Genomic DNA, 27,500 nt, shown 5'->3' on the forward strand with positions numbered 1-27,500 from the left:
TGCCATGGAGAGTGGAGGCCTCAAGGTTGTTTTGCTTGGGGATGTAAGCTTTGTGAAAGTGATCCATGAGATAGCGATGGCAATGGTTGGACACAAGTGACAAAAACACAATGAATGTTTCTCGGCACCATGCTGAGCATGGGTATTAAAAAAGATCTTCCTGTCCAAACTGGTTTTTTTTTTTTCGGCTCGAGGGCTCGAGATGATAGCTGTAAGCTGAGCTGTAAAATGAGACTGGAGCGACCATGTGTGAGTGAAGACGTACGCGTTTCACTCCCGTACTGTTTTGGTCCAAATTTTAAAATTCCATGTCCATGTGCTTAATCTATGGCCCAATGCTATACACACAAAACGAGATTGAGTTTTGATAGCGATATTTCCCCTCCAGAAGGGAAAAAGATCTGCGAGATCCCACATTCAGACCCAAATATAAACTCAGTAAGTGACGGAGGCAACAACGATCAATTGCTGAAAGTGCTGAACATGACAGAAAGGATTGCCTCACAACTCAAAATGATCTGCCAAATAGTTGCAAGCACTGAGAACAGACTACAGACTTGAACGTATATTTGAGCGTTTTTCTGATTTAGAAAGGTCAGTTAACAGCTTTCCCACTGAATTGAACATGCTTAGTAAGAAGTTGAGAAAGATCGAAGAGAAGAGTTTTTCGCTATTTTCACTTATTGCGATAGAGCTCAAGTTGTTCTTGATGCAAAGTTGAACAATTTTTTGCATCAGACCTGTCTGGTTTTCATCAGCCATCTCATTAGAGTCATAGAGATTGTCAAGCAGTACTATTTTCTGGCATACTTTGAAGATGAATCCAGAATTTTTGTTATGGAAGTTTCAACGGCCAATTATATAGGCAGTCTAACAAGTTATTTTCTGGTTGCAACATTTAGTGCATTGTTTACTTATCCCAAGAAATTGTTTCCAAAAAATATGTTTTTTCAATATGGGTCTGCTACAGAAAGGGGGTTGGTTCTTGAACGTGGAAATCTCACTGTTTGGCGGCAAGCTGTTATTTTTTAAATGTTGTAAAAGAATTGATCGAGTGAAGCAATTTAACCAGCATCTGAGAATTCTTGTTTCGATGGTGAATGAGGATTTTTATTTCCATTGTCTATCTTTTGTCAGAGTAAGGGCCGGGTAGCACTAAAGCCAATTTTGTTTGTTTAAAATATTTCCAATTTTTGGGGAGGACAAAAATTGGCAAAAATTTTGCATGTTCCAAATTTTTGCGGTGGTCGCATTGGACCAACATGTTTTAACCAAAACTTTGCTGATTCACATATACGTCACAAGATCTACAGACAACAAAACATCTCGCACGTTAATTGTGCAAGAATGGATCGTCACAAACATATGATTATTTTTGCAGCTTTCAGACCTTTGTTGAATTTTGTTTTAGTCTCAACAAAACGTAGCATTTTTAGTATTGTTGGTGCACTATTAGGAGGCTTTTCAACGGTTAGTGTCTGCTATTAGAAGACGTAGGGTTCGCTTGAAAAGACGTCGTTTACGAAACCGTCCTTGGTCGTGGATTTTACCGCATCCGGCAGAGTCATGGTTTGAAATACATTTCTACAATAGAAACATTCCAGAAGATTACTTTCGACGCCAGCTGAGAATGAAGGGAGGGACCTTTCAAGCCCTGGTTGGCATCCTGACGCCGTGGTTAACCAGAGAGAATAAGCGATTGAGGGACTGCATTCCACCGGAAAAAGTTTTCGCCCTAGGAATATATAGGCTTGCACACGACAATTCATACATGAGCATCTGACCTGTATTTAATGTTGGCAAATCCACTGTAATCGAGGCCGTCCAAGATGTTGTGGCAGCTTTGTTTAAACTGAAAGATGAATATATACATTTCCCAGAAACAGTGGCAGAAACCAGCCTCTATAGGAACATTTAAAGACTTATCTCGACTGCCAAACATTGTTGGAGCGATTGATGGCACCCATATACCGATAAATGCACCACACGAGAAAGCAGTCGATTACTTTAGTCACTATCGACATCACAACTTTGGCATTCAGGCAGTAGCTGATGGGGACTTGCTCTTTTTAGATTTTTCCGCTGGATATCCAGGAAGTATGCATGACGCTCGCATATTAAGGAACAGTTTATATCACAAAGCTGAGCAAGGAGACATTCTCACTGGCCCCATCGTAAATGTTAACCACCACGAGATTGGCCCATATTTAGTAGGTGACAGTGCTTACCCGATATCACCATGGCTTCAAAGGCCATTCCCAAAGGCTACGAGAGACAAGAGCGAAATACAATTTAACCCTGAACTATCAAGTGCAAGGGTCAAAATAGAGTGCACTTTTCGAGGCCTTAAGTCACGGTGGAGAATTTTACAAAAGCGCCTTGATAGTGACATTAAATTCTCTGTTCCTATCGCTGTTGCATGTGCTGTCCTACACAATGTCTGTATAAAAATAGAGGACGATTGTGATGACGACGGCAATCCAGATCACCACTGCCGTGATGACAACAATGGAGATGTTGTTAGGGATGGACAAGAGATAAGAGACATCCTTAAGGAATTTCTCTAACTTTATTTTGAGTACATTATATCTTTCGCGTTACCGTGCTTATATCGTTTCAGTTTTTCATTTACCATTAACATCTCTTGATTTCAAATGTTAAATCGTAATCATGATTTAAATTTGCTTGCTGAACTTTTATTGTAATGTGTACAACATAACTTGGAATTGCGTTACATGCACTGGGTCACGCAATATTGTATATACATCGCAAAATTCTCTAAAATTGCATAGAATAAGTGTTATGTTATCGAACAGGAACACTTCAAACACAGTCAATTGAACTTTTATCATATTGTGCTCAGTACAATATACACATAACTTCGAAATTGCGTTACATGTATTAGGTCACGCAATATTGCACATACATCGTAAAATTCATGATCTAAATTGCTTAAAATATGATGTTATAATATCGAACAGGAACATTTCAAACGCAGTCAATTTCTGACTAGAAAAATGTGTTAATGTCAAATGCATTTAACCGTTCATTTGGGAGAAGACGATTCAGTGTTCTTGCTCATAAACTGGGTCATAGCCCCAATAAATTGACCCATCATGGCCATCTGTTGTTTTTGGGTTTCTGAGGTTTCCATAAAGTTACTTAAATTTTCTCCGCATTTTTTGATGGCATCCATACTTTCACACAATTCTCTTCTTTCCTCCTCTTCTCCTTCTTCGACGGCTGCACGATTCCTTTTCCTCGACTGTTTAGATTGCTTCTTCCTATCGGTCCTTGCATCACACGCATCTTGTTTCTTTGAGTCCCCTTGACTTTGCTTATTCTTGTCGGACTGGGCATCTAAATCGTCCAAACCAGCTGGGGAGTCAACACTGCTGCTGTGTGATGTCTTCAGTAGACTTGAACTTCCACTGGTGCCTGCTTCGGACATGTTTTGTAATGTAACGATATCTCGACACCCCAAGATAGCGTCAATCTCGTTGTAAAATATGCTTTGCCTTCTTGTGCCCCCAGTCTGTTTCCGGTTCCACTCCTTCGGCTCTTTATATTTCTCAATTAGGTATTTAATTTTCTTCATACACTTTTCTATGCTCTTGTTGGACTCTAGACAAGAGTTTAACTCTTCCGCGATTTTCCTCCATGCGGTTCTTGCCTCTCTGCTTTCTACCAATTCGTGGTTTTTGGCCCATAATTGGACCAGCAGTTTTTGCTCTGCTTGTGATCACGTCTTGTACTTTACTTTCTTTTTTCCTTTGTTGTCATTTGTGTTGTTGCTTCCACTACTTTGACTGCTTTCCACACTTGGAATCGAACCGAGCGAAGGAGACTGTCTTGCTTCCATGCTTGCAAGGGACGGAGATTGTCTTGCTTCCATGCTTGCAAGGGACGGAGATTGCCTTGCCGCCATCTCTTCACCATTGAATTGGTGCTGGTAGCTGGATCCAGGGTAGGAGTCATAGGCATTTGGAAAAAAAATGCTGCTCATATTCATTGTTGCCATTATAGAAACCGTAGAAAGAAAGGGCCAGATGGACCGGGTAAAAAATAATTTTGTCCCACCATCGTACGTGCTGACCGAACAAAGTTATTTTTCCCACTGTAACTTTATCCAGGCATGTTTTAAGAAAAATAACAGTTTTACCAGACACATTTGAAGAAATATGACAGCTTAACGGCTAAAAAAACAAGATTGTTTGCTTTGCCAAAATTTGGAAGCCTCCGAGGCAGCACTTTGGCTTCTTTGAAGATTGGCAAAATTTAGGCAATCCGCAAAAAATTGGCGAGTTTTTGAAACTGGGGGTCACACTTATTTTCTGCTACTTGAAGACAGATTTATTACTTATGCAAACAAAATTGGCTCAGATTGACTCTAGTGCGACCCAGGCCTAAAGCGCAGATTGGGCAGGAAGATACTTAAACCTCAAGACGGACATTGAACTCTTTGCTGGAAGACTCGGTGAGTTGTGTGTTCACACTAATTCTGAATTCAAGTGAAAATATGAAAGATCATATATGTTTCAGGAAATGAAAGATGGCATATGAAAGATCATTTACTGTTTCGGAATTAGATGATATCAAAAGGACAACTGATCTGAACTTTCGCTAGTGGGTCTGATTTGAAAGGCTTCAGTGTTCAATATATAAATCTGTCTACATCCGTGTTACTAGTTGTAGATTATTTTTCACTTGCTTGATAAAATGATGTGAAGAGAAATACGATGTTCTTCACTCTTTAGCCTAAGCATTAGGGCAGCTCTTACTATTAAGTGCTATTGTGAATTTGTTTTTCTTGGTTATTATTAGATAGACAAAAGTTCCCCTCTTACTGGTGGTGATAAACAAGATGATGACTCCCTTTTCCCAGTTTCCGATGACCAAGGATGGACATATCACGCTTTCATTGAAGTATGTGACAAAATGTTTACTGCGTTCCAAGAAAAATGATTAAATCCCGCATGCAAAGCTTGGGATTGACTCTTGTCCAGTGCCGTGGGGACATTCAGGACATTGTTAAAAGAGCAAGGCCCCAGTTAGCTAGTTTTAGGGTAATTTCCCTTATATCTAAAAGAGACGTGAACATTCTCCAAGCTTATCACAAATCGCCCATGCAAAATGAAAGGCAGCTAAGTAGAAAGCGCACTGGCGTCAGCGATAGTGCTTTCTCCAAAGTCGAGAGGTGTTTCAGTCGAGAGACCAGTTTCAAATCATCAGCTCTATCCTATGACAGTGGCATTAATTGAAGAAGTCCAGTAGCAACAACTTCCAATTTTTCCATTGACCATATCTTACAAACTGGTGGGACCGCCACCAAGAGCTCCTTGATTCACGAGGCCACACCCAGGGAGGAAAGCTCACGTGAAGATGAATGCAACAGCACTGACTTCCAATCAATGGAGGAAGACTCATTAACCTTGGACAGTTCCAACAAATCGAATTGCAAAGACTGCCTTCAGCAAGATGATAGTGTAATCACTCTGATGTTAAAGAAACAAAAACTCAATATTTCTGCATTCTAAGATGTCATAGCTTCTTCAGTTCACGAGATGCAAGTGCTCTATCTTGCCGAGTTCAATCACAGAAGGCAGTCACCGAGAATGGCAGAAAGTATATGGCAGACACGTGGAGAGGCTAGTAAAATTCCTGGCTCACTGTGAGACCAACTTAGAACTGAATCCCGCCTTGTCTCTCATTGATGAATTCACCTTAGTGGAGAGATTCGTGAATTACCTCAAGGAAGACCAACGTGTTAAGAACTCTACGGCCTCTAGGTATCTTCACAGTCTGATAATCACGGCAAAGTTTATTCATGCAGACCAAGGTCGAAGAGACTACGAGCAAGTGGAAAGCATCTCTGATCTTCGCTCACTGTAGAATCAACCGGAAAAGGCACAGCGTCTTACGAAGAGCGTGCCATCTGTGACACTGCTATGGCCACAATTTCAGGAAGTCATTCAAAGCCTCCACTGTAGGTACGAGGAGACCTAGAGTGGTCAGAGCAAGGTTACACGCGAATTTCACGATGCTCCTTCTTTTCGCTGTGAACCCTGGCCAAGCCAAAGAGCTGAGGACCCTACGTCTGTCAACAAAAGAACTAGCAGAGCAAGAAATTCACAAATTGGCCAAGAGTTTTCCAGAGGGAGACAATGCAATAATCTTTTCGAGCGAGGGACCTGTCTGGCTAATAGAGCATGGCTATAAAAACCACATCAAAATACGGTCCTAATGTTGTTCCATTTGACACTGCCGAGTATCAATTTGTCACCTTCCACCTCAAAGAGTACAAGGGCATCTCAAGACCGCGCCTCCTATCTGAAGAAAACATGACTACTTCTTTTTCAACAAGCGCGGCACTCAATTCAAGACAGCTGGTTTCTTTTCACACTACCTGTCACTAGTTTTTCAAGAACACCTAGGTTTTCCTTGTGCCATCAACGAAGACACGCCCTGATGGAACACTTCTGTTCTTCTCCAGAAAGTTCTGATGTAAGGCTAGCCGAGTCCCTAGGAAGTGTTTGCAAGCACAGTTTGAGAATGCAGATAAGCATTTACGATCGACGGATGGAGTCTGAACGCAGATCACAAGCATTAAGCTACCTTAATAGATCTGCTGTCAATTTTATCCTAGACGAAGCTCTAGCTCCATGTTCCCCGACAGATGACAGTGATCGGGAAACAGAGGATTTGCCCTCCCTGGGGGAAATGTGCGCTTGTGCCTTTCGATGCAACTCAGGAAAATCCCACCCTGTTCTTAGCCAAGGTTCTTAAATACTCAGTGGACAGGAGGTCCGCTTGACTAGCTTGGTTGACAGAAGTCGAAACATGCCCAACCTACTACGAATTCCAAGCAGGGACAGACGTGTGGGAGGAAAAGACCAGTTCTCTGATCTACCCCATACATGTCGTTTTCCATCAACTTGACGGAACTTACGAGCTTTGAAAACCAAAGAAACGACTGTGCTCTATGATAAAAAGTAAATAGCTCAAACATCAATACTGAAACGCCTCACGATACTGAAATGCCTCACTTAGATCCAGCTCTTTGGTAACATCTCTTTAATAACAATAGATGGCCTCGCAATCTTTCAAGCTCAAGTACAACAGAATTGTCAGCCTTTCAGATTTTGAAAATGTCCCCAGATCATAGAAAGATTGAAGTATTGCTAGGATGCTCAGTGGTTGTTCTGTTCAGCATAAAACACAAAGACGACAGGTATAAGGAAAACCTCACTGCAGTTATTGGAAGTCTAATATTTTCCGGTATACATGCGTCCACGTCAAAATATCATCAGCTGTCTTTCAAGGCCCAAGGACAGTTGTGTTAGGCAAACAAAAAAAGGGACAACTCTGTTGCATTTGACCGAGATACAATATATTATACGTTTTACACTCAACAACGATTTGGACAATGGGAGAAAACGTTGCCTTTGATTCGGGCAAAGTATTTCCAAAACAGTATGTTTTTCCCCAGCGGTAAGGCTCATTGTCATGTTTAGGAGTTTAAGGGCAATTTGTGCAGCAAATAACATAGCTAGTGAACCCTTGACCAACATAAACTCCTTTAGATGGTGCTTGCTTTCTGAAAACCGATCGCATCCATAGTGGTGTTTGGGTCAAAGGTGTACTTTGCTTAATGTTCGATTTAATGGGGAATTGCTTCAGGAATTTGGAATCACTATATTGTTTTGATTGTGTTGGTCAAGGACTAACTTTTAAGACTAAGAAATGGGTACCAATCTCCCAGTAAGAGTAGGCGTTGTCCAAGTTGTCCTTGTATATAGTTTTATTTGGTTCCTGTTGCGTTTGGATTGGCAAATATAACAGAGTGTTTGTTAAGTGCAGTAAGTTAAAATTTTCGCGATTTCAATCTCCCAGTAAGAGTAAGAGTTGTCCAATTGTCAGGAGGCAGCGTGGCTGAGTGGTTAGAGCAACTAATTTGCAATCCATAGGTCACGGGTTCAAATCCCGTTCTGACCGCTAGCTGATCTTGTTCTTGGTAGCCACGAGTTCAACTTCTCAACTACACTTGTAAATAGCCAACTGGTCTGCCTCCTGCCAGTTGGGATTCTTAACCTAGTTATGTTTATTTGAATATTTATTTATCATTGTTTGTTAACATTGGTCCTGAAAAGCCCCAATGGGGAGTGGCCAATTACATATACATTTACATATACAATTCAGCCTTGTCTATATAGTTTTATATGGTCAATGTTGCATTTAGATTGGCAAATACTACAGAGTGTTTGTTAAGTGCAGAGATTTAAAATTTTTGTGATTTCAGTGTCTTTGAAGTTCTATGAAGCCAGTCAGGTTAATGTTCTTTTTTTTGGTCATATAAGACAGAACAGAGCAGATAAATAAAAGATTTATCAATTACCAGAAGATACATTTCTGTCTTTTGTCAAGAGTTTTATTGCGAATTTAGCAAGTCAAATGTGTGACATTTATAAGACAAAACATGACCAGTGAAGACTGATTAGATTGTTAGATTGTCGATTGCAACTAAATAGTTTTGGTTGCATTCAGTTGCGCTAGTCTTGATTGAAGTTTTTTGTGTGGTTGATCCCAGCGCACGTTTTTTTTGACAGTTCAATCACCAGGATTAGCGTGGATTTCAGTCACAACACCTTTAAAGATTCCTATCCCTTTTTCTGGTTAAGTAGACAGTAACAAAGTTCCAAAATGGCTTTTCCCTGTTTTCTGTAAATTAAACTAGACGCATAACTGCGTGTACTCGGGTTTCTCTTATGATTCAACTCCTAAAAACACAACTTGCCTTGTACAGCATATTGCCATGCTAAGATTTCACTGGTTTATCTATGTCATCAAGTGGACATCATTGTGACATCCCATTCGAGATTTGAGCATTCAACTTTCCGTGACCAGTTTTTTCCCCCTTGATCTAACAACGAAATTCCTTGGTTCTTTTTTCTCGCATATTACCAATTTGACGTGAAGACTCTTTCGTGCTTATGTTTTGCTCGATACTTTTGTAGTATCATCTTGTTTATCTCTGCGTGGGTTCAAACATGACTACTTAGTCCATACATGATCACACTGTTTGACTTAGACATAAAACATGCCTTTCAGTTTATGTTCTATGTTCAGGTGAAGCAAAGCTTTTAAGCCAATCAGAGAGAACACACTTATATATATTTACATATTTTAAAGCAAAATTATGAACCTCCAAAGCTCAAGGAAACTTGTGAACTTCATGCCATTTCAAAACGCCAAATTTTTCACGACCTCTAAAAACACCCTAGCGAATTTGTTTTCTACCAATTTACTTTTTTCCCTCGGTTTCAGGACACAAAGCGCTATAAAAACATGTTTGTGTTTTGCCACAGTTAATTCTAGCGAAAATTTACAGAACATTTTCAAATAAGGAGTGATGGTACAAAAATCGTTCTCAGATAAAAATGTTTGAAAGAGGTCGTGAAAAATTAGACAATCCATTTAACAGTCAAACCTCTCTACAACGGCTACCTTAGGGAAAAAAAGGGGCCGTTATGGGGAGGTAGGGGTGTGATGGCACCTGTTTTTACAGGGGATACAACATTTGTATATTTAACACAATGCTTATATTAGCATCAAAATACCTAAAACAGTCAAAATATATCAATAAAACAGAAGCCAAACAGAAACAGAGACCAACGATGCACAGTGCAAATCAAGGTTCCTGATAGTTTACAATATAAAATGGGTTTTTGTATACACCATTCGTCAGTCGTTGATTAACTGGCCCTTGTGGAGAGGTTATTTTGGCAATTAGTGGCCATTGCTGTTATGAAGAGGTGGCCATTGTAGAGAGGTGAGGAGTAAATTTATGGGTCGTCCGCCGAGATGAAAAAAATGGCCACTGTAGAAAGGTGGCCGTTGTAGGGAGGAGGTCATTGGCGGAGGTTGGACTGTATTTGAAAACTCGGTACAGGGTGATAGCCACCAGCTTTATAAGCTTTAATTTGTATATTCAGTTTAAACTGGACACGCAACATCGCTTGGATGTGAGACACCTCTAAAGGTATACAATAACCTTAAACAAGAAACCCTGTGGGCATGGATCTCTCTCAATTTACAACACAGACTAACATCACTTACACAGACAAGCAGAAACTACCGTAAAAACCAACGTTTCAGTGTCTCCATGATCATGACGCCATTGTCAAGGTACTGAAAAGTAAAGAACACAAATGCAATACAATAACAATACCAAAATTACTTACAATACCATTATTACTTATGATACCAATATTTAAGAAATAGAAAACATGTACCGTGTTTCTATCGAATTTTAGTAGAAATCTACTAGCGTTCTACCATGAATCTTGTTCTCGATTGGCTACACTACTCACTATCTATTGCGATAGATAGTGAGTAGCGTAGCAGTGTGCCCTTGTTAACAAAATGAGGTTCGCTTCTTGGCGTTTTGGAGGTTTCTGTGAATGACTGGTAGATCTATTCTAAAACAATTAGATTAGCTCTCGATTTCTATGCATGATAGCCGACTCAGGCTGTGCCCTCATCGACTATCATGCGATAGAAATCTCGAGCTCGTAATCTAATTGCATAATAAAAACACGATTATTAACCAATCAGCACGCATATTTTCTCAGGGCCGTTTTCTAAAATGTTACATTGCAACATAGCATGCGCTTGTCCTACTTAATTCCTATTGAGCCATCATGAACGAAATCTCTATATACGTACAGCCATGTGTATAAAACATGACGTGTGCAGTTCAAATTAACTGCAAAATTTCCGTTGAGTTTGGTGCAAGTTCCTTTTATTTAAGTTTCGGAAATGTCACGATTATTCTGAACATTCCATCCCTACTTCGAGCCTTTGACTTTTGCCAAGCTAAAATGTTTACTTAAACTTGAGTATTTTGACTTTCTTTGTCTACAACTTATTGAGTATTTTTAACTTTGTTTGGCTGTATTTTATTACAATCAATTCAAAAAATCGAAATTTTCATTGAACATAAGCCTTTTTGTTCAACTGTTGCTCAACTGATTGTGGTGTGTTAGCATCCTAATGGCCTTTGTTTTCCTTCACCGTGTATTGTAAGAACCTTGTAGTTAATCACAGATAAAGCATGTTTTAGCGCCCAAGTTTTTGTCACCATGTTATAAAAGAATTGGTTTATGCTTTTAGTTGTGCGTATATCGAGTTATGGATGCACTTCGCAAGTTTGTAGACTCTTAAGCTTCTTTTATGCTCTCGAAGCTTCCCACGTGCATTTAAAACTCAATATACGCGAGCTAAGCATGAACCAATTCTTTAGAATATGATGCTTCTTTTCGTCGCCGTTTTCAAAAGCCTTTGTTTTCAGATGTCCACACTACAAACGAAACATTTTCAAAATGCTCCACTTTCGAAACCATTTCTGAAAGCCTCTGTTTTCATCGGCATTTTGGGGCATTTTACTAAGGATGATAGGCGAAACTGCATCAAAAACTTATGCGTTTTCATACTAAACTGTATCAGTGTGGTAAGGGAATTAGGCCCTGTCCACACCACGCTAAAGGAATTTCAAAATTTTATTTATTGTTTAGTTTTTACCATTTATAAATATAAAAATTTCCCATCACTGTAATTATAGGCAAGGAAGCCCAGAGAAGCCAATAAGGCTTATGGAAAGGGTTACCTAAAGACTTAATTCTTAGCAAGAGAAAAAAAATGCTGTCATTGGCACAAAACTGAGCTTTCACTCTGAAAATGCATTTAAGTTCTAAATAAATAAATAACTTAATTAGCATGTCAAAATTCTAGCTCACTTTAAAACAGTAAACTAATTGGGGACACATATTAGTAAGAATTACAGAATTCCAGTCGCCAAAAGACAAGTTAATTACAACATAAAAGACAACTATTTGCAATTTTCGCTTATAAGTTAACCTGTACTAATAAAAATGATTAAAATTCCAATCATTTAAAATTGTTTCTAACCTACAAGGCAAGGTTATTTAGAACATGAAAAAACAACTGCTTCAGCTTGGTCAAGTTTAGCCTGCAAACGTACTTGGTTCCGCCAAAAAATAACGTCTGTGAACCCAAGCAAGAAAACAATTTCTGTGACGTAGGAATTCTAAGCTAATCACAGTTTAGCTCAAATAACCCCAGAACTACTGTGCAAGGTATTCGCTGCGAGGAGCACTCGAGTTTCATTCTATCATGGAATCTGATTGGCCAAGGAGAAACAAAAGGCATTACATCACAGAATATCGTTTCCTGGCTCAGGTTCGCAGACGTTATTATTCGGCAGAACCAAGTGACAGCCGGAAATACGTCTGCGTTCGCAGGCTAGGTCAGGTTCAGTGTTCTTTAATAGCCAAATTTTAAATTTGTTAAGGCTTCCGACTTTCTAAGGTCTTCACTCAGCTTTGCCCACGGTTTAGGCCCTAGATAGTTTAGGCTGTGTTTGCCATGAGTTACCGTGTTGAAAAAGGTAAAGTCAGTGTTTCTCAGAGCATAGCGGCTTATATTTTTGTTTAGCTATGTAGGAAGGAGAGACAATGTTTTTGACTTTATGCATAATTATGGCGATTTCCTTAAGTCAACGGTTGTGTTGGGTAGATAGTTTGGTCATTTACAAATAGTTCCTCATATGTAGCGCTCCTGCTGCAATAAACTGCACGCATAGGTAGATCTCAAATTTGGCTTTTGTCCAGACTATCCCAGAGAATTTTGAAAATGCAACAACCAAAAAGTCTGGATTTGTGTTAGAGTAAGACTCCGGCAAGAAACTCGCATTATGGTGATGTCATAGTTTTTGAAAAGCTTCGTTTTCAAAATTTTTTCTGTCCAGACTAGAGAAAAAAGCTGGCATTTTCAAATTCCTCTGGTTGGAAGAATGTTTGTGAAAAGCTCCGTTTTCGTGGCCAATGAAATTACTCACTTTCTTGCTATATCTCACTTACTTATAATATCATAATTATGCTAACATTTCTTTGTGAAAGTAACATAACTAAATATTACTGTGAAATTCAGAAAACTGTCAACACCAGAAATGTTGTTGGAAAAAGCCAATTAGGTGCGAGAACACTGCAAGCAGAAATGGTAACTAAGTTTGTGGTTTCTGAGGTTTCCTCGCATGTCATGAATTTTATTGTGATTGATCAGTACATAATTGACTTGTCAGAATCAAATCAAAGTGTTCACGCCTTCACGGCTGTCTGAAATATGAAACAGGCTTTTTATCCATATTTCTATATAGGAAATGAGTGTCGATATTTATTTGTGATCTAGATTTGTCCTATTTAATTCTTTTAATCACAATTAGGACTTCACGCAGACTTCCGTTTCCAAATTCTGTGATTGGCTGAAAAATTTGGAAGAACAATTTCAGGGCTTCAAGTTGCCTCCTTCGAAAATATAGGGCTTAATATAGGGGCTTTTTTACAAAAATACAGGGATAATATAGGGGAATTTTAGAAAATATAGGGGGAATATAGAGATTTTTAAAAAGTATTTTCAACACTTGCCCTATCTGTCTGCATTTTCTACACTCAACAAAACAGAATATTAAACAGCTGATACACTAAAGGATAGTGTTATTCAGAATGCAATAGCCTCCTCTGTTCCAACACCAGAGAGCACGCTGTTGGAAATAATCTCAAACTTTACATTCTTAACACATTCAGTCTTAAATTCATCCAAGCAAACGTTCTTGATCACATCAATCATTTCTTGTAATCTCAACAATGCTACTGAACTCATGCATTACCACCATGCTCTCAAAGTATTCATGGGTACAACATTACTACACTTTAAATGTACATCATATAAATGTCCTCCACACTTAGTCTTTCCTCTTTTTGGTAGATAGATGCTTGGAGTAGTCTTCAAGGAGTCTCTTTGTTTTTGTCAAGCTCAACTCTCTTGTTTGAACACTCTTTGGTTTGCTCCACTGCATATTCCAACTTTTGCTTGGCAACTTTAAGTAGCCCTTGAGCTATTGCAGCCTTGTTGAAGTTTTTGTCCTTAATTGCCTGTGAAAGTCGTTCATTTGCTTCTTTATAGAGTGTTTTAGCAATGTGTAGCTCACTGTCTTTCTGTTTTTCAGCCTTCATCAATTCTTTCTCTCTGTCAGACAAATTTAGTCTTCCTTTTTCCAACTTCTCTACTTCTTTTTCTTTCTGTTTCTCAATTTCCCTCTGCATCTCTTGCTCTGATTCTTCCATTCTCCATTTTTTGCCAGCCCTTCCCTCTCATCAGCAAGCCTCTTTGCATGTGCCTTGTGTGCATCTTTGATGCTTCAAGCAACCCTTTTGTGATCTGAACATTTTGTGGCTCTTCAGACACCTTGACATGATCTTTGACAGTACGTAAACCATTTATTGTCAACTCACCAAGAGAAGTTCTGTCAGGAGTAACTGTCTTCTTGTTTGCAGAACAACTTCGTTCTACATCCGCATTGCCATGAGCTAAACAGAGAAGGCCTTTCACAAGCTTCTGAAGAACGGAATACTTGCATTCTCCCTGCAGAGATTTCTCCTGGAACACATCTGCCCAGTAATGGTCAACTCTTCTTACGGCACTCTCCTCGTCGACTTGCCCAGCCTGGTACACTTTCCACTCATCTGTAACCAAAGCAACTTCTTCTTCTGATAGTGTTGGTATAGCTTGTGCTCCATGCTTGCTATCCCTAAGAACTGGATGTAGGAAAGAGACATCTCTCAAAAGCTTGTTGTCTAATGTTAGATGACCAATCAGATACTTTGTGGTGTCCACATAGAACTGTTTTATTCCTAGAAGAGCTTTCTTCTGTTGGTCATCAGACAGCTTGGACAGAGCTGATCGAGTTTTCTCTCCTACTTCCATCTGTGACATGGAAAGTTGGTTATCTGGCTTGGAATAGTCTATTGCCAGCAGGTGCTTCCCCTCTTTGTCTGCCAGGACTTAGGTCTTGAGAAAGCGACCCATTAGGGACTTCAGTAGTTCACACATTGTATGACGCAGTAGGTGAATCAGTGGCCGTTCACTCTGGAAGAAGCATAGAAACTTCTTAAAGATTGGCTCCACAGACACAAGAAAAGCTTACTGCACTAGGAAGGACTTGTCCTTTAGTTTTCTACTTATGCGATTGTACCGGTCACTCTTCGCCAAGGTCTTTGAAGGCTTCCGTGGCTTGGGCAATTCTTCCAGGAAGTATTTCTTGATCGCTTACCATTTCTTGACAATTCTGTCTAATGCAGGAATAAGTGTGAGCCACCAACATTGTACATGCTGGATAAATAACGCTTCATCAAGGCCAAGATCACTCAATACATGGATGTAATCTTCTCTTCGAGAGGGTGAGCTCTTTAACCAATAGAAAAGATCTATTGCCAGTTCCTCAGAGGCATCTCCATAAGCATTAACACCTGCACGGAAGCATTGTTCACAACATGAATGTTGCAAGGGATAAATGGCAAAAGACCAGGGAGTCCTTCATCTAACAGTGCCTTATTAACTGTACTCCAAATTGTTTTGTTGACATTTGGTCCATTTGATGACAAACTTATTGAGCCTCAGAGAGGCAACTGGCAGCCTGTTTCCTGAAGGATCTCCACAATTTTTGTTGCAACATCATGTCCTTTGGCATGCCCAAAGAAGTGTCTGCAAGAACCTAACACTGACCTCGTTTTTTTCTTCTGACCAGTAGCGCACTAGTATGTCACACTGCTTGTGGCCTTGGGCATTCCCTGTTTCATCATACTGAATGGTGTATCTAAAACCTGATTGTGAAATATCTTGGCACAGTTTTTCTTAAGTATGGGCCTAATCAATCTGATATCATGTAAGACACTTTTGTTCCACTCATTGTAAAGTTATTAGACACATCTCCTGGGAACATCTTTTGGAACAACTGTGGTATACCATCTGATGATGCAAATGCATAGTCACTTGCAGCAGTTTTCATAGCCCACAGAACTTCAGCTCTAGCTACCTTCTTTTGCTGTGACAAATCTTGAATGGGTATACTGAGAGGTCCCTGGTCTTTTCCTTTATTCTCACTACTGGTTGTGGAAAGAACAAAATGTCTTTGAGCTTGAGAAAACTTGGCAGCAGACTATTTCCTGTGCTTTTCACTTTTGGCATGTTGCTGTATTTGGGTCAATCCAGAATTATCAATCGCAAAATCTTTAATGCATAAGGTACAGAAGGCCTTGTGTTTCGAAGTCTTGCACGAAGTACACCAGTCATCTATTCTGTGACCATCTACATCTGTCTGATCCAGCCAGCTAGCTTGAAACTTAGTTGAACCATGTGGCATTATGCTCTGATGTCACACTTCTATACTGCATAAATATTTTACCTGCAGACAGGAAAACACATAATATTTTGTCACACTTTTTTATGCAATGCTGTAAAGCACTAATAATAAGAGGTAGACTGGTTCAATTAAAATTATGCATTGGTAAGATAACATTTTTCAAGGTTGGTGACATGTATGAAATAAACTTAATTGTAGATTTTTCCTATTTAAAAGCCCTACTATTGTGCACACAAAAGTACAAAAGAGCACCAACATGAACTGGTCCCTCAGTTATTCTTCATTGGGACAAGACTTTGAACTCTGAATAGTGATGACAATCCAAAAGTGCTTATAGTGCCAATAGAGGTTGTTAAAAATTCATGTCTGTAATTTTGAAACAACTAAATGAACAAATGACAAATGACGAGCCATTATTCACCAGTTACACTAATTGTACTTACCAGTTTGTTATTTACTTGACCCAGGAAATTACTGTCCCTGTTACATCCACCAGCACAAAGTTGATCACAACCTTAGCAACATTTTTGGGGGGTTTATTCTAAATAATTTTAAATTTTAAAAATAATAGAATTATAGGGATTATAGGGCATTTGTAAACTATATAGGGAAATATAGGAGGACTGAGAAAATATAGCAAATATAGGAAATATAGGGACGCTTGAAGCCCTGCAATTTGTTGTGATCCAATTGGCTGAGACGTGGGTAGAAAGCCAACGGTTGCACTGAAAAGACTGACTTTAAAAAGCTTCCTTTAACAATGGACGAGTACGTTTGATTGCCGAAGACTTTGTTCCCAGAATTTATTGTTCTTTTGAGACAGGTTGAGTCCACAGCGCCTATGTTTTTGGACGATTCCCAGGAGCTTACTGGAAAAGTTTGTGGCACAATTTGCAAAATTAAAACTCAAGTGTGCTCATCAGAATGTGAGATTCCAGGTATGTTTAAATAGCCATTGAATGTTCTGCTTGACTTCCCTCCAGAGTACCTTTTTAATTAGGGACCAGATGTCTAATTTATCCCCAGTTGAAAAGTTTTACTAATTCCTTTTTCCAGATTCTCCAATCACTGACCAACCATCCAGCCCACCAGGTAAGTTTCATTAATGCAGTCTCTAGGTTATGTATACTAATGATTGTCCATACAGATTAAAAATTTTTTTATTCATGTCATATTTAGATACAGATATGCTACCAGCTAGGCAAGTACCCTCTAGGGAGGTACCAGTGTCATCTGTAATTAACAAGACACAAGAGACCGACACAACAGGTTGGTATGAAAAGGGAATTTAGCTCATACTGTCACAGTTGAATAATGTCAGGGGCAGATCTAGGGAAAGGGTGCAGGGAGTGTGCATCCCCTGTGATGAAGCCTTCTCTGTATTTGCTTTTAAAATTTGATTACCTCACCAGTCAGTTATGCCATTCCTTAGTGGTGCACCCCTCCTACGAAAAATCCGGGATCTGCCCCTGAATTTATCCTCAATTTAAAAATTTTCCATTCCTCTTCCCAGGAACCCAAACCAATGACCAGCCCAACAACCCAACAGGTAAGTTTAGATGCAGCTCTGAGTTTTCTCAAAAACAAATGTATGCTAATGCTTGCCCATTGTGATAAGTTAAATTCATGTCACTTTTTGACACATAGTTCCCAAGACAGCTCTGTGTGAGAACAAGCAAAAGGGGGCCTGGGGGTAAAACATTTTTTCTTCATTCACTTCAGTTAATTCAGATACTCTGAGCTCTTAGAATACCATGTAACTCAATTCTGCTTTCCGAGGAATGTTTCATTAAGCTATGCACACTGCTTACTTAATTCAATCAAAGGCTCCTTCGAGCTACCTCATGGTATGTGGTAATTAATCTATGAAGTACTGTCCTTTGCCTCTTTTGAAACTAAGAAGTGTTGCATTTGTAAGGTGTTAAGTTGAAAAGTGCATCATGTTAATAAGCAGCCATTAGTTGAGCATGTTCATAGAAATAAGGTCTTCATCTAATATATATAACATTTTGACAGGAAACACTGGTAATCCTTTTAGTGTCTTTTTCTCTGTCTGGATTATGAACATCAGCAGTGCAAATATTGTTTTGACAATTTGTGAAAATTTCATTAGTTTGCACATCAGCACTGGATGTGTTAGAGTTTTGAACAAACTCACCCCACTCTTCATGGGTTGCGAAGTTATGCCATCTAGCCATGCATTTTGCACTTTTATGCCTTCAGTTTTAAATAATTCACTAGTGTCTACAAAATATTTGGCTGCATCTAATACTTTCTCAGGTCTGACAATCTGAAACTGATAGTGATGCTTGTAACCAAGTCGCCTTTTGAGTTTCATTGGAATGGTCTGTGATTTGCTTCTTGACCTTGGGAGACAATGAACAGTCGAATTTACATCACTTGGCACATTGACAATGTTTCCATGAATAGACAATTGACCAACCCTAGATAGTTCACGGAGTTGCATAAAAGGTATAAGAGGTGATATTAGTCACTCTTCTAGTGATGTGAAATTCAATACATTAGGCTTACAAGGAAAACCCATCTTATTGGCTTTAGAACAGATGGGTAACCTGCCTTGTTTTAGACCTTTTTTATTGCAAGTTAGACAATTGCTTTTTCAGACTTTTTTTAGACTCTTTTTTATTGCAAGTTCTGCAGATCCATTCAGTGTCATTGACACTTTTAAAACCAGTAAGACAGGACTCAACAATGTCTAGTGAACATGCCCTATATTTGTTTGGATCACATTTCACTACAGAGCACTTGAACCACAATTGGTCACAACAAGTGCATACATATTCTAGGCCACATGCACTGTTTTTTTGTAAAACAAATTTATCATAGAAATTGCATCGTACTTGTTTTCTTGTGGCTGCAACTCATGACTGCTACATGTTAGTAGTGATACACCTTCCAGAACCTCAGCCTCTTGTCTTTTTCTTACCAACTGTTTGGTTATTTGCCTTATGTGCTATGGATTATCTGATTTTCGTTTTCTGAAGGAGCACTGCTCAATTTCTCTGGGTTCAATTTTGTTCTTTTAGCAGCCTGGTGTTTCTTGTTCCCAGATGTTTTGCTATTAATGTTGCAGCCTTGTACTCGTCTTTGATTCTCATTTATTCTAAAGTTGTCATCAGCTCTTCTGTCTTTCATGTATTCTCTCATGTATTTTCTTCTGTAAGCTTTACGTTTTTCACTGTTATTAACTGGTTTGTTTTCATTTGCAATTCTTTGTTTGTTTGCTGTTGTCACTTATCTCCATTGTTCTGTTTTCTACTATGGAAACATAATGAAATTCATCTAGGTGTCCAATGTAAATGTTTAGGGCATTTGTAACATTCACTGGTTTAACAACAGTAACTGGAGAAAAAGTTGGATTTGATTCAGCAATATGAATTGATAAATTAAGACAATTGGCAACAGCTTGAATTATGATAGCATCAGCCCATGTTCCTTGGCATGACTTTCTTTCCAAATAACCTTGCCAAGAATGCTCAGTTTTACTCTCTATAAAATTGTTCAGGGTGATTCACTAAATACTGAATGCCCACACTGTGCACATAGAAATGACTATTAGGATTTCCATAGAGTTGATGTGATACAGCCCTAAAAAAGCAATCACCACCTCCTTCAACATCAAGTGCAGTTCTGCCTAACTGAGACAATCTGAATTCTAATAAACAGACAGAATTTGTGGGTGATATAAAAGGTACTGATATGCAACACCGGTACTCATTTGCAGGACCACGATTTGACTCCATATCTCCACTCAATGATATGATTCTGCTCAAAAAATGATACGCTTTCATTTGGAGCTGCCTTAATTTTCTGAAAATATTACCTTCAGCTATCATACAAAACAGAGGCAAGTCTTTGTGCTTTGGAGTCGTTGTTCAAAAAATACACAAAATTAAACTTTGACTAAATACTTTTTTGAGAAAATCATGAATTTTAAACCTCTATATCACTCTAAGAAATGACAACCATGGTATCCACACAACATAGCCTTCAGCTTGGAGGATTTCGTGACATTAATTTCTAATGTATAATTTCACCGACAATTTTTTTTTTCCCTTGCCATTAGAAAGTCTGGTAACCATTTTGTAAGAAATTATGGAGGGTTCTCTTTCACGTGTCATTCTAAACTGAGGATGGGAGACAATGGTAGCTCAGAATTCCATACATTCACATTTTTATCTGCATTTCTGTAGAGACAATTACTTGACAACTGAACTGGTATTTTATTGTGATTTTCAAACTGCTCGGGTATTGTAGGATTGCCTTCGATAATCAATTGCTCCTGACCTTGGTGTATTTCAGGTGGTATTCAGCAGGTAACAGATCATCTGTTTGGCATTTATTTGTTGTTTGATATTTTGTATTTGTTATGGTATTTGTTATTTGGCGTATATTGTATTTAGCATTTGTTTGGCAGTTGTGTTCAATCTCTACAGCTTGTCACAGTTGCGGCATTTAAGTCCCAGCGAGAGGGGAACTTGACGAAAGCTTCATCGATCTCCTTTGTCATGTGACATTTTCCGAACAGCTTCCCAGCGAATTGCAAAATATTAAAAGCGCATTTAATTTTAAATCATACGTCCGCCAAGTATTTTTAGAAAATTCAAAATGCAATACAGTAGAAGGAGGGCAGCTTACCTTTTTCCCCAGACCATAAAGCATTCATTTCAAATATTTCGTTTGTGCATTCTACTCCTCGTCATCCAAATGTATCTTGGAGACATCGTAACTTTTAAGACTTTAAAACCCATTTCTTTCCCTTGAGCTTTCTTGAGCACATTTCCTGTTCGTTTGTGAGGTCTTCAAAAGTGTACTTTGATCAAAGATGGAGCGAAAGGAAAGAAAACTGGCCTTGACAATTTTTGCGCCGGGCTCAACACAACAGACGTCATTTTGTAAACATGTACTGCCACCTGTCCCACCCGCTCCCCCCACGTATATGAACATAAAACAATGACACGACTTTGTGACAAAACCAAACCTAGTATGGGGGACAGGGGGAAACGTGTTTAATTCATGTTTAATGCGGATTTAATGCATAAATTAATTGTCTAACGGGAATGGAGTGACAAATCCAACCATCACTATACCTCATGGTATGAAGTACATACCATGAGGTAAAAAGCAGGTATGCTAATTACCAGTTGAGTCCAACTGTTTCCAAATGATTTCTCTTTTACAAAGTATGACTACACCTCAAGAAATGTCTCCAATCGCAATGGATACGACACCAGGTATGTTAAGAAAACAATACATTTTCTAATGACTTTTCAATGAATTTAATGAGTTATATCCCGGTGAACACAATGAGCCTATGAGCCGTTACAAAATAATAAGTGGCACTTGTACAGATCACTCACATCCTGCAGCTTCAGAAAATATCTATGCACTGGAGGGGGGTTTCAAACCTAAAAATTTGTCATAGTAAGCGTGAGGGGAAACTGTAATTTACAGGGCTTAAGCAAAAAATACTCTGGGAAGGGGTTAAAGGGCTCAAGCAAAAAATACTCTGGGAAGGCTATGGAACTGATATTTTCTTAACACATAATAACTTCAAAGGCCTTAAATATTGATTATGGTCTTGCCAACTTGCTTGGACTGCAGACAGAGCAAGCACTAGCAGAGTGAAAAGGAGGAAACGGAGGGTTCAGAAAAAGATCAAATGTTGTAAGGTAACCTTGCATATTAATCGACTGACTTGATGTACAATGTTAAATTTTTTAAAACGTTTACAACAAAATCCTAAAAGCTAAATACATAAATAATTGCCTGAAATAACACCAAAACAATTTTCCAAGGGAACTCGAGAAAATGAATTTTAAAGTTCAGAGAAATAGTGCAACCACAGGTAAAATTTCATTGTTAGTTTTATATTACCAGTACTTTCAAGTGTTTCTTATGAACGTCAAACTTTGTTTTTGACATTTGGTGTTGTAAGAAATGATTTCTTTTGAGAACATATTCAAAAAAGTCACACACAAGTTTGTAGTATGATGCAAATAATCTTGGTACAAAGTTTTTCTCCACATGTTACTCAAACTTCTGGTGTTCTTAATTCTTTGACATAATGGAGTAAAACAACTACTAATAGGTTATTACAATTCAAACTCAAGCCATGTACAGAATACCGGAGTCTGGGTATGTAAGCGGTCATGATTTATTAATTATTACATGTTGGCTAGCGAGATAAAATGAAACCTCTGAGATGTTTATAAACTTTCAATCTCAAAGGAATCTACACATACACCACCAGCTACCTTGGAAAGTGAATCAGTCCCTCAGGTGAACTTTGCAGAAAACAAAGAATTCAAATATCTGAAGGAGCATTTGGCACCTAATAAAGATCCATCAGTTAAAGCAGCCATTTACATGACATATCTGGCAAATTGTGATTTTAATACCACCATGGCACCCAATTCAATTATTCAGTTTGACAATGATGTGGCAGAACTTCTCTCTACTGAGGACAATCCTGACATGGCAATGCAGGTAAAAAACTTTTCACAATCACAGTGTGTTAAAATAACATTTGCATCATCCTGTTAAGACATTGGCTGGCTCTTTTGTAAATAGCTACTTATTCTCACGGAACCCTAATTGGTAATTTTCCCATAAAGGCATATACAACAATGACAAAAGTATCATGGGCAGTTCCACTTCACCACAGATTGATCAAAGTCTACAGCAGCTCATCAGTATTACATCCCAAAACATTTACATTGAAATTGCCGGTCATCAGCCCTCTTCACAGATTCTAGGGATTTATGAATATTTACATGTTATAACCTAGAATACCTTTTGCCATTGTTCCATACGCTTTGAACTACCTTCTTGAAATGGCTGGATCTGAGGACTTAATTTATGTATGATAATTAAAAACAATAGTATATTTAACATACAATTAAAATTATTGCAGGGCTCATTAGCTCACACCCAATGTGCCTTACAATAATTTTACAAATTCAGAACTGAAACTGTCACTGAAACCATAGATAAGCACCAACCTGATGAGCCACTCGGCTCACATGCAGATAATAGCAAAGTTTGTCTGCTACATATTGATTGTTCCTTATTAAATAATATATAGATTTAGCCAAGCCTAAAAGGGGTGCTCCTGGGCTGTGTTGTTCAAAACCTGATTAAGCTAACCCAGGATAAGTCAGAGATTTGATTTGATTTTTGTAACTTTCCAGTGAGGTTTTCTATTTATATAGTTTGGCCTCCTGTTTTGACTTTGAATAACCTCAAACTACACAAAACACAAGCAGTGAATTAAATATTATGACTGTTACCTGTAAGGTTATTGGAAAATTACATCAAGCCTTGCAGCAGAGGTATCAACTTGCCACACAGCAGGCTTATGCCATAGGCAGATTTCTTACAGAATGCATTGCCCAACACCATAGTGAAAGCATGCCAGATGTTGCTCAGCAGTGTTCTCGTGGAAGGCCAAACTACAATTTTACTTTAGATATCCTTGATGGAATAGATGAACTTGGAGCATCATCATCTAGTCTCCCTGACCAGATTGCAGTTTTTAATTCAGTTCCCAAGTTCCCATTGCTAAATTATGTAACTGAACCAATGAGCCATTTTGTTAGCGCTGCAGTATGCTCAGCCATAGTTAATTTACCAGCAATACACCATACGTGTGATGTGCCCAGCAACATCTATGAAGCTTACAGCAACACAAGTCCATACAGAAATGTGGTGTGTGATAATGCAAGTCCAGAACTTTCCGACAAAATACGGTATCCCACTGTTATTCCCTGTGATGGTGATGGTTAGGTTACGAACATTAATATTGATTCTGACAAACCCCTAGAGAATGCAGTTTTCACCCGTCTTTTTTGAAGAGATGCACTGGAGTTAGCAGCAATCCATTTTGTGAAAAGAGACGATTTAAAACATGCTTATTCAAAAAGAATGGGTCACATAAGGCTCTGTGCAGTTCATCTTTTCCTGCGCATGTTTGTTCCACGTGGAAGAACTGATCTGTATGAAGAAATTCCAGTGGAGGGAATGGATCCCCCCACAATTACTATGGCCGCCCGTTAAAGGAATTTTGGTTCAAGTATACGACACCACCTTCTGATGAGATGGAGACAAGATTCCTTGAGTTTGTTGAACAGCTAGTCAGTACTCAATCAGAGCTATGCAAGAGGCTAATGTCACCATTTCCAGTATACAATGCAACTGCAACGAGTCCTTTCTTGTTATCACTCAATGCACTCCTTGTTGTAACTGGTTTTCGTCATGTTTTCACAAGATACTTTCAAGACAAGCTACTACTTGGTCTACAGGAAGTGGCAAAAGAGAAAAAATGGGTCCAATCTGGTGTGGTGCCTCTAGAAATTTCATTTATGGGTGCAATTTAGATAACAGTGCTGACTACATCTTGCAGCATTTCAACCTTGAGACAACTATGAATTTGGAGCAGAAAGGATATCCTTATAACAAGTCCAGTGCATGCCTACTTTGGCATGAGAGAAAAACTACAAACCAGACTTGTTCTAACCAAACTACCCGAGCACAAGATCACGACCACCTAGCTCAGCATTTACCCAAGAAAGAACCCCAGTTTGGAATTTACAACAAGATTACAAGGTACCAGATAAATATAACAGACCTGGTTGTTCAAACGCAAAATGCCAAAAATTAAAATCAAAGTTGAAAAACCATTCTGTAACACACGAAAAACAGTTTTTCTCACATTTCCAAACTGAGCATAAGAATGACCATGCAACATCTCATGAGAATTTCTTAGTTAATCAGACTTGATTTCATGCATAATGCAGTCACAGAGCTGATTAACCAATGAATTTATTCCCACAATATAATTCCTAGATTTGACGGTTAACAGAAAGTTAAGAAATGAATCTTTGATCGGCGTACGTAACTGGTGTGAATCTTACCATGCCAAGACTGGCCTTCGATTGTACCTAGTGTCAGAGGCTGAACGATTAATTTTCAACTCACTCAAAAATTGATTACCTCAATAAATTCTAAGAATGAGAATGACCATGCCAGATATCCTGAGAATTTCTTAGTTAATCAGACTTCATTTTATCCATAATGCAGACAGAGCTGATCAACCAGAAAATTATTCTTATAATATAATACCTAGATTTGACTGTTAATAGAAAGCTGCCAGTGGGCTTTGAGAAATAAATCTTTTTTTGCTTGAGCTTGGGGGTGAAGAGAATTTAAGGGGTGCATTTATCATGAAACGGACCCTTATCTCGACAGGTACATATAGTCAGCTGGTTTGAGACATTTTTAAGGCAGGCTGGAGTGACTGTCTATTTTTTATTAGCTAGGATATTTAATCATTTATTTCTTGTTCTCTCTCTGGGTGCTAGGACGCTCCATATTTTCTCTTACAACGGTCTGACAGCCAGCGTATAACCTTCCTGTGGCATTTTCCCTCTATGTTCATGTCCAAGTTTGCACGTGAATGATTGCAAGACAAGACACCCACAACTTTCTTTGTTCGAGTAAAAGTAAGTACTCGTTTGCTGTTTATTGCTTGCTTGATGCATAATTTGATGATGTATTGACTGACTGACTGTGAACTGGATCTATTAAGAAAACAATCTGTTTTTAATGACTTTTCGAGATCATGGAGATTAGTTACCAGTGACGTGATAAAATCCCTTGGTATCTTCAATTAATTTAATGCAATATATTGAGTTTCACGCTGTTACCGACCTTATCAGTACACGGTAAATACAGCTGTCAATGTTGATCCTTATGAGTGAGTCCTTTGAGAATCAACGTGACTCTTTAAAAGCATGGCTCTCAGATCTCTTTAAGAGCATGCACTGATAATTTGTTGTCTGGTAGTGAATGCTATACCTTTCAGAAAGATTCAATAAAGTAACACCATACAATAGACTTTGGGAAAGTTTTTAAACTACGGTTTATCACTTCTACCCAAGGTGCTCCAAGGTTCTTCTGTTCAATCCGTCCCATCTTTAAATGGCCTTGTTGAAGGGAGTTGGATGTGTCCTTCAGTAAACACCCCATTGTTTTCAAAAAGTAACAATGGCTGTTTGATGTATGCTCTGATCTGTTCCTAGTTTGTATCCACAATACAAATGGATGGTGCAGTTTGAATACTGAAGTTTCATGGTTTCATTTCTTCTATTTCCTAGCTTCAGGTTTTAAGACACAGAGCACATTGTGGCCGCTTCAGTGATGGATGCCATAGATAACACATGGCTGATTTGTTTCGGCGAAAAGCACTTTTGTACTCACCTTCCGAGCCTCAAATGGACAAGGAGCTTGGTTTTACCATCGTGGTCGAGAAAAGGTGAGTTGATTTTGAATGATAGAATAGGTAAACAACATATTTTACCAACTAAAACAACGGTTCAATTCGTCACCAGTTGCTTGTGTTGCTTCCTTGCTGACAAAGAAAAACCATATTTTTCCTCCACAAAAAGCACTCACTATCCGAAAACTCAAACCTGGCCCCTCCCTGTGAGCTATTTCCTTTAACTTCGTTTATTTGGCAATTTTTTGCAATGTGAAATTGTGGATAAACTAAAATTTAGTTGGAACACTTCCTGATACGCAATTTGGTTTCCTTAGAACCTCCTTCAGCAGCTAACACAAACTGTAAAAGAGCTGTCGCGATTCAGTGATGATGGAAGACTGTTACAAATGGTATTTCTCGACTCCTGGAGTGCTTACTAACAAGGCCATCAAACATTAAACAGCACAAAGAGGGATTAACAAGATAGAAATAATATACAATAAACTAGAGTAAGGCCATAATACAAGCATTCGAAATCTATTTTTTTACTGCTAAGATTTCAAATTTAAAATGGGAAATCTGCCTGACAATGAACTATTGAAATGTATTTCCATAATTAAGGAGGAGTTTAGTAGAGTAGTTTAACACTTAGTTGAGCTGTGCATAACTTTTATCAAATTCCAGTTAGTAATTAGTGTTTTTGTTATCTTTTTTTTCTGCTACACCTATTTTCAGGATGCAAACAGCGTAAAGTAGATACAACATTTGGAGAAAAGAATTGCGGCGGCACTTGCTAGGTAAATGTAGTGTTAAAATACGCTACAGACTAATAATCTAGGACGCTTTGTTGTCTCACAAAGCCAGACTTGAGCCTTAAATGTTGGCTGTTTTAATTGTATTATTTGAAACTCTAAATTTCGATTTCTCTGTTTGTTTTTTAGA

At 38.6% G+C, this 27,500-nt stretch overlaps 4 protein-coding genes and 2 pseudogenes across 5 annotated transcripts in view; 4 read left to right on the forward strand and 2 right to left on the reverse strand.

The window, feature by feature from the left end:
* The window catches only part of LOC110062079 (uncharacterized), a 40,728-nt gene extending 22,423 nt beyond the window's left edge, over nt 1–18,305 (forward strand). For both annotated transcript variants that reach the window (XM_089277650.1, XM_089277651.1), the window contains 4 exons: nt 17,100–17,214; nt 17,333–17,368; nt 17,456–17,545; nt 17,790–18,305. In XM_089277650.1, the coding sequence (XP_089133776.1) occupies nt 17,118–17,214; nt 17,333–17,368; nt 17,456–17,545; nt 17,790–17,890 (324 nt within the window). In that variant the 5' untranslated portion in view covers nt 17,100–17,117 and the 3' untranslated portion in view covers nt 17,891–18,305. The remainder of the gene's footprint in view (nt 1–17,099; nt 17,215–17,332; nt 17,369–17,455; nt 17,546–17,789) is intronic.
* LOC149099775 (uncharacterized) lies at nt 2,553–4,941 on the reverse strand. The gene has a single exon (XM_089277645.1). The coding sequence runs from the start codon at nt 3,596–3,598 to the stop codon at nt 3,047–3,049; it is 552 nt and encodes a 183-aa protein (XP_089133771.1). The 5' UTR covers nt 3,599–4,941; the 3' UTR covers nt 2,553–3,046.
* Nucleotides 4,938–8,400, forward strand: LOC149099776 (uncharacterized; annotated as a pseudogene).
* On the reverse strand, nt 11,549–16,699 carry LOC149099777 (uncharacterized; annotated as a pseudogene).
* A 1,920-nt stretch (nt 18,306–20,225) lies between the features above and the next one.
* LOC110062097 (uncharacterized) lies at nt 20,226–22,843 on the forward strand. Its single transcript, XM_089277647.1, has 3 exons — nt 20,226–21,531; nt 21,902–21,969; nt 22,529–22,843. The coding sequence occupies exons 1-3, from the start codon at nt 21,462–21,464 to the stop codon at nt 22,841–22,843; spliced, it is 453 nt and encodes a 150-aa protein (XP_089133773.1). The 5' UTR covers nt 20,226–21,461.
* Nucleotides 22,844–24,914: 2,071 nt separating this feature from the next.
* LOC110062099 (uncharacterized) overlaps nt 24,915–27,500 on the forward strand; it is a 16,341-nt gene continuing 13,755 nt past the window's right edge. The window contains exons 1-5 of the mRNA XM_089277652.1: nt 24,915–25,800; nt 26,455–26,612; nt 26,894–27,067; nt 27,294–27,355; nt 27,500. The exon at nt 27,500 is cut by the window's right edge and continues 54 nt beyond it. The gene's annotated coding sequence lies outside the window, so the exon portion shown is untranslated. The remainder of the gene's footprint in view (nt 25,801–26,454; nt 26,613–26,893; nt 27,068–27,293; nt 27,356–27,499) is intronic.

This window comes from Orbicella faveolata, unplaced genomic scaffold, assembly GCF_042242905.1.
Source record: "Orbicella faveolata isolate gen_17 unplaced genomic scaffold, um_ofav_v1 contig_46, whole genome shotgun sequence".
Lineage (NCBI taxonomy): Eukaryota > Metazoa > Cnidaria > Anthozoa > Scleractinia > Merulinidae > Orbicella > Orbicella faveolata.

What these genes read in the sequence shown, in the direction of transcription:
- LOC110062097 (XM_089277647.1), top strand. Translation starts at nt 21,462, where the DNA reads ATGATTTCTCTTTTACAAAGTATGACTACACCTCAAGAAATGTCTCCA. An exon ending in CGCAATGGATACGACACCAG is followed by an intron (nt 21,532 to 21,901) that starts GTATGTTAAGAA and finishes CTTGGACTGCAG; the next exon opens with ACAGAGCAAGCACTAGCAGA. An exon ending in AAAAGATCAAATGTTGTAAG is followed by an intron (nt 21,970 to 22,528) that starts GTAACCTTGCAT and finishes TCAATCTCAAAG; the next exon opens with GAATCTACACATACACCACC.
- LOC149099775 (XM_089277645.1), bottom strand. Translation starts at nt 3,598, where the DNA reads ATGAAGAAAATTAAATACCTAATTGAGAAATATAAAGAGCCGAAGGAG.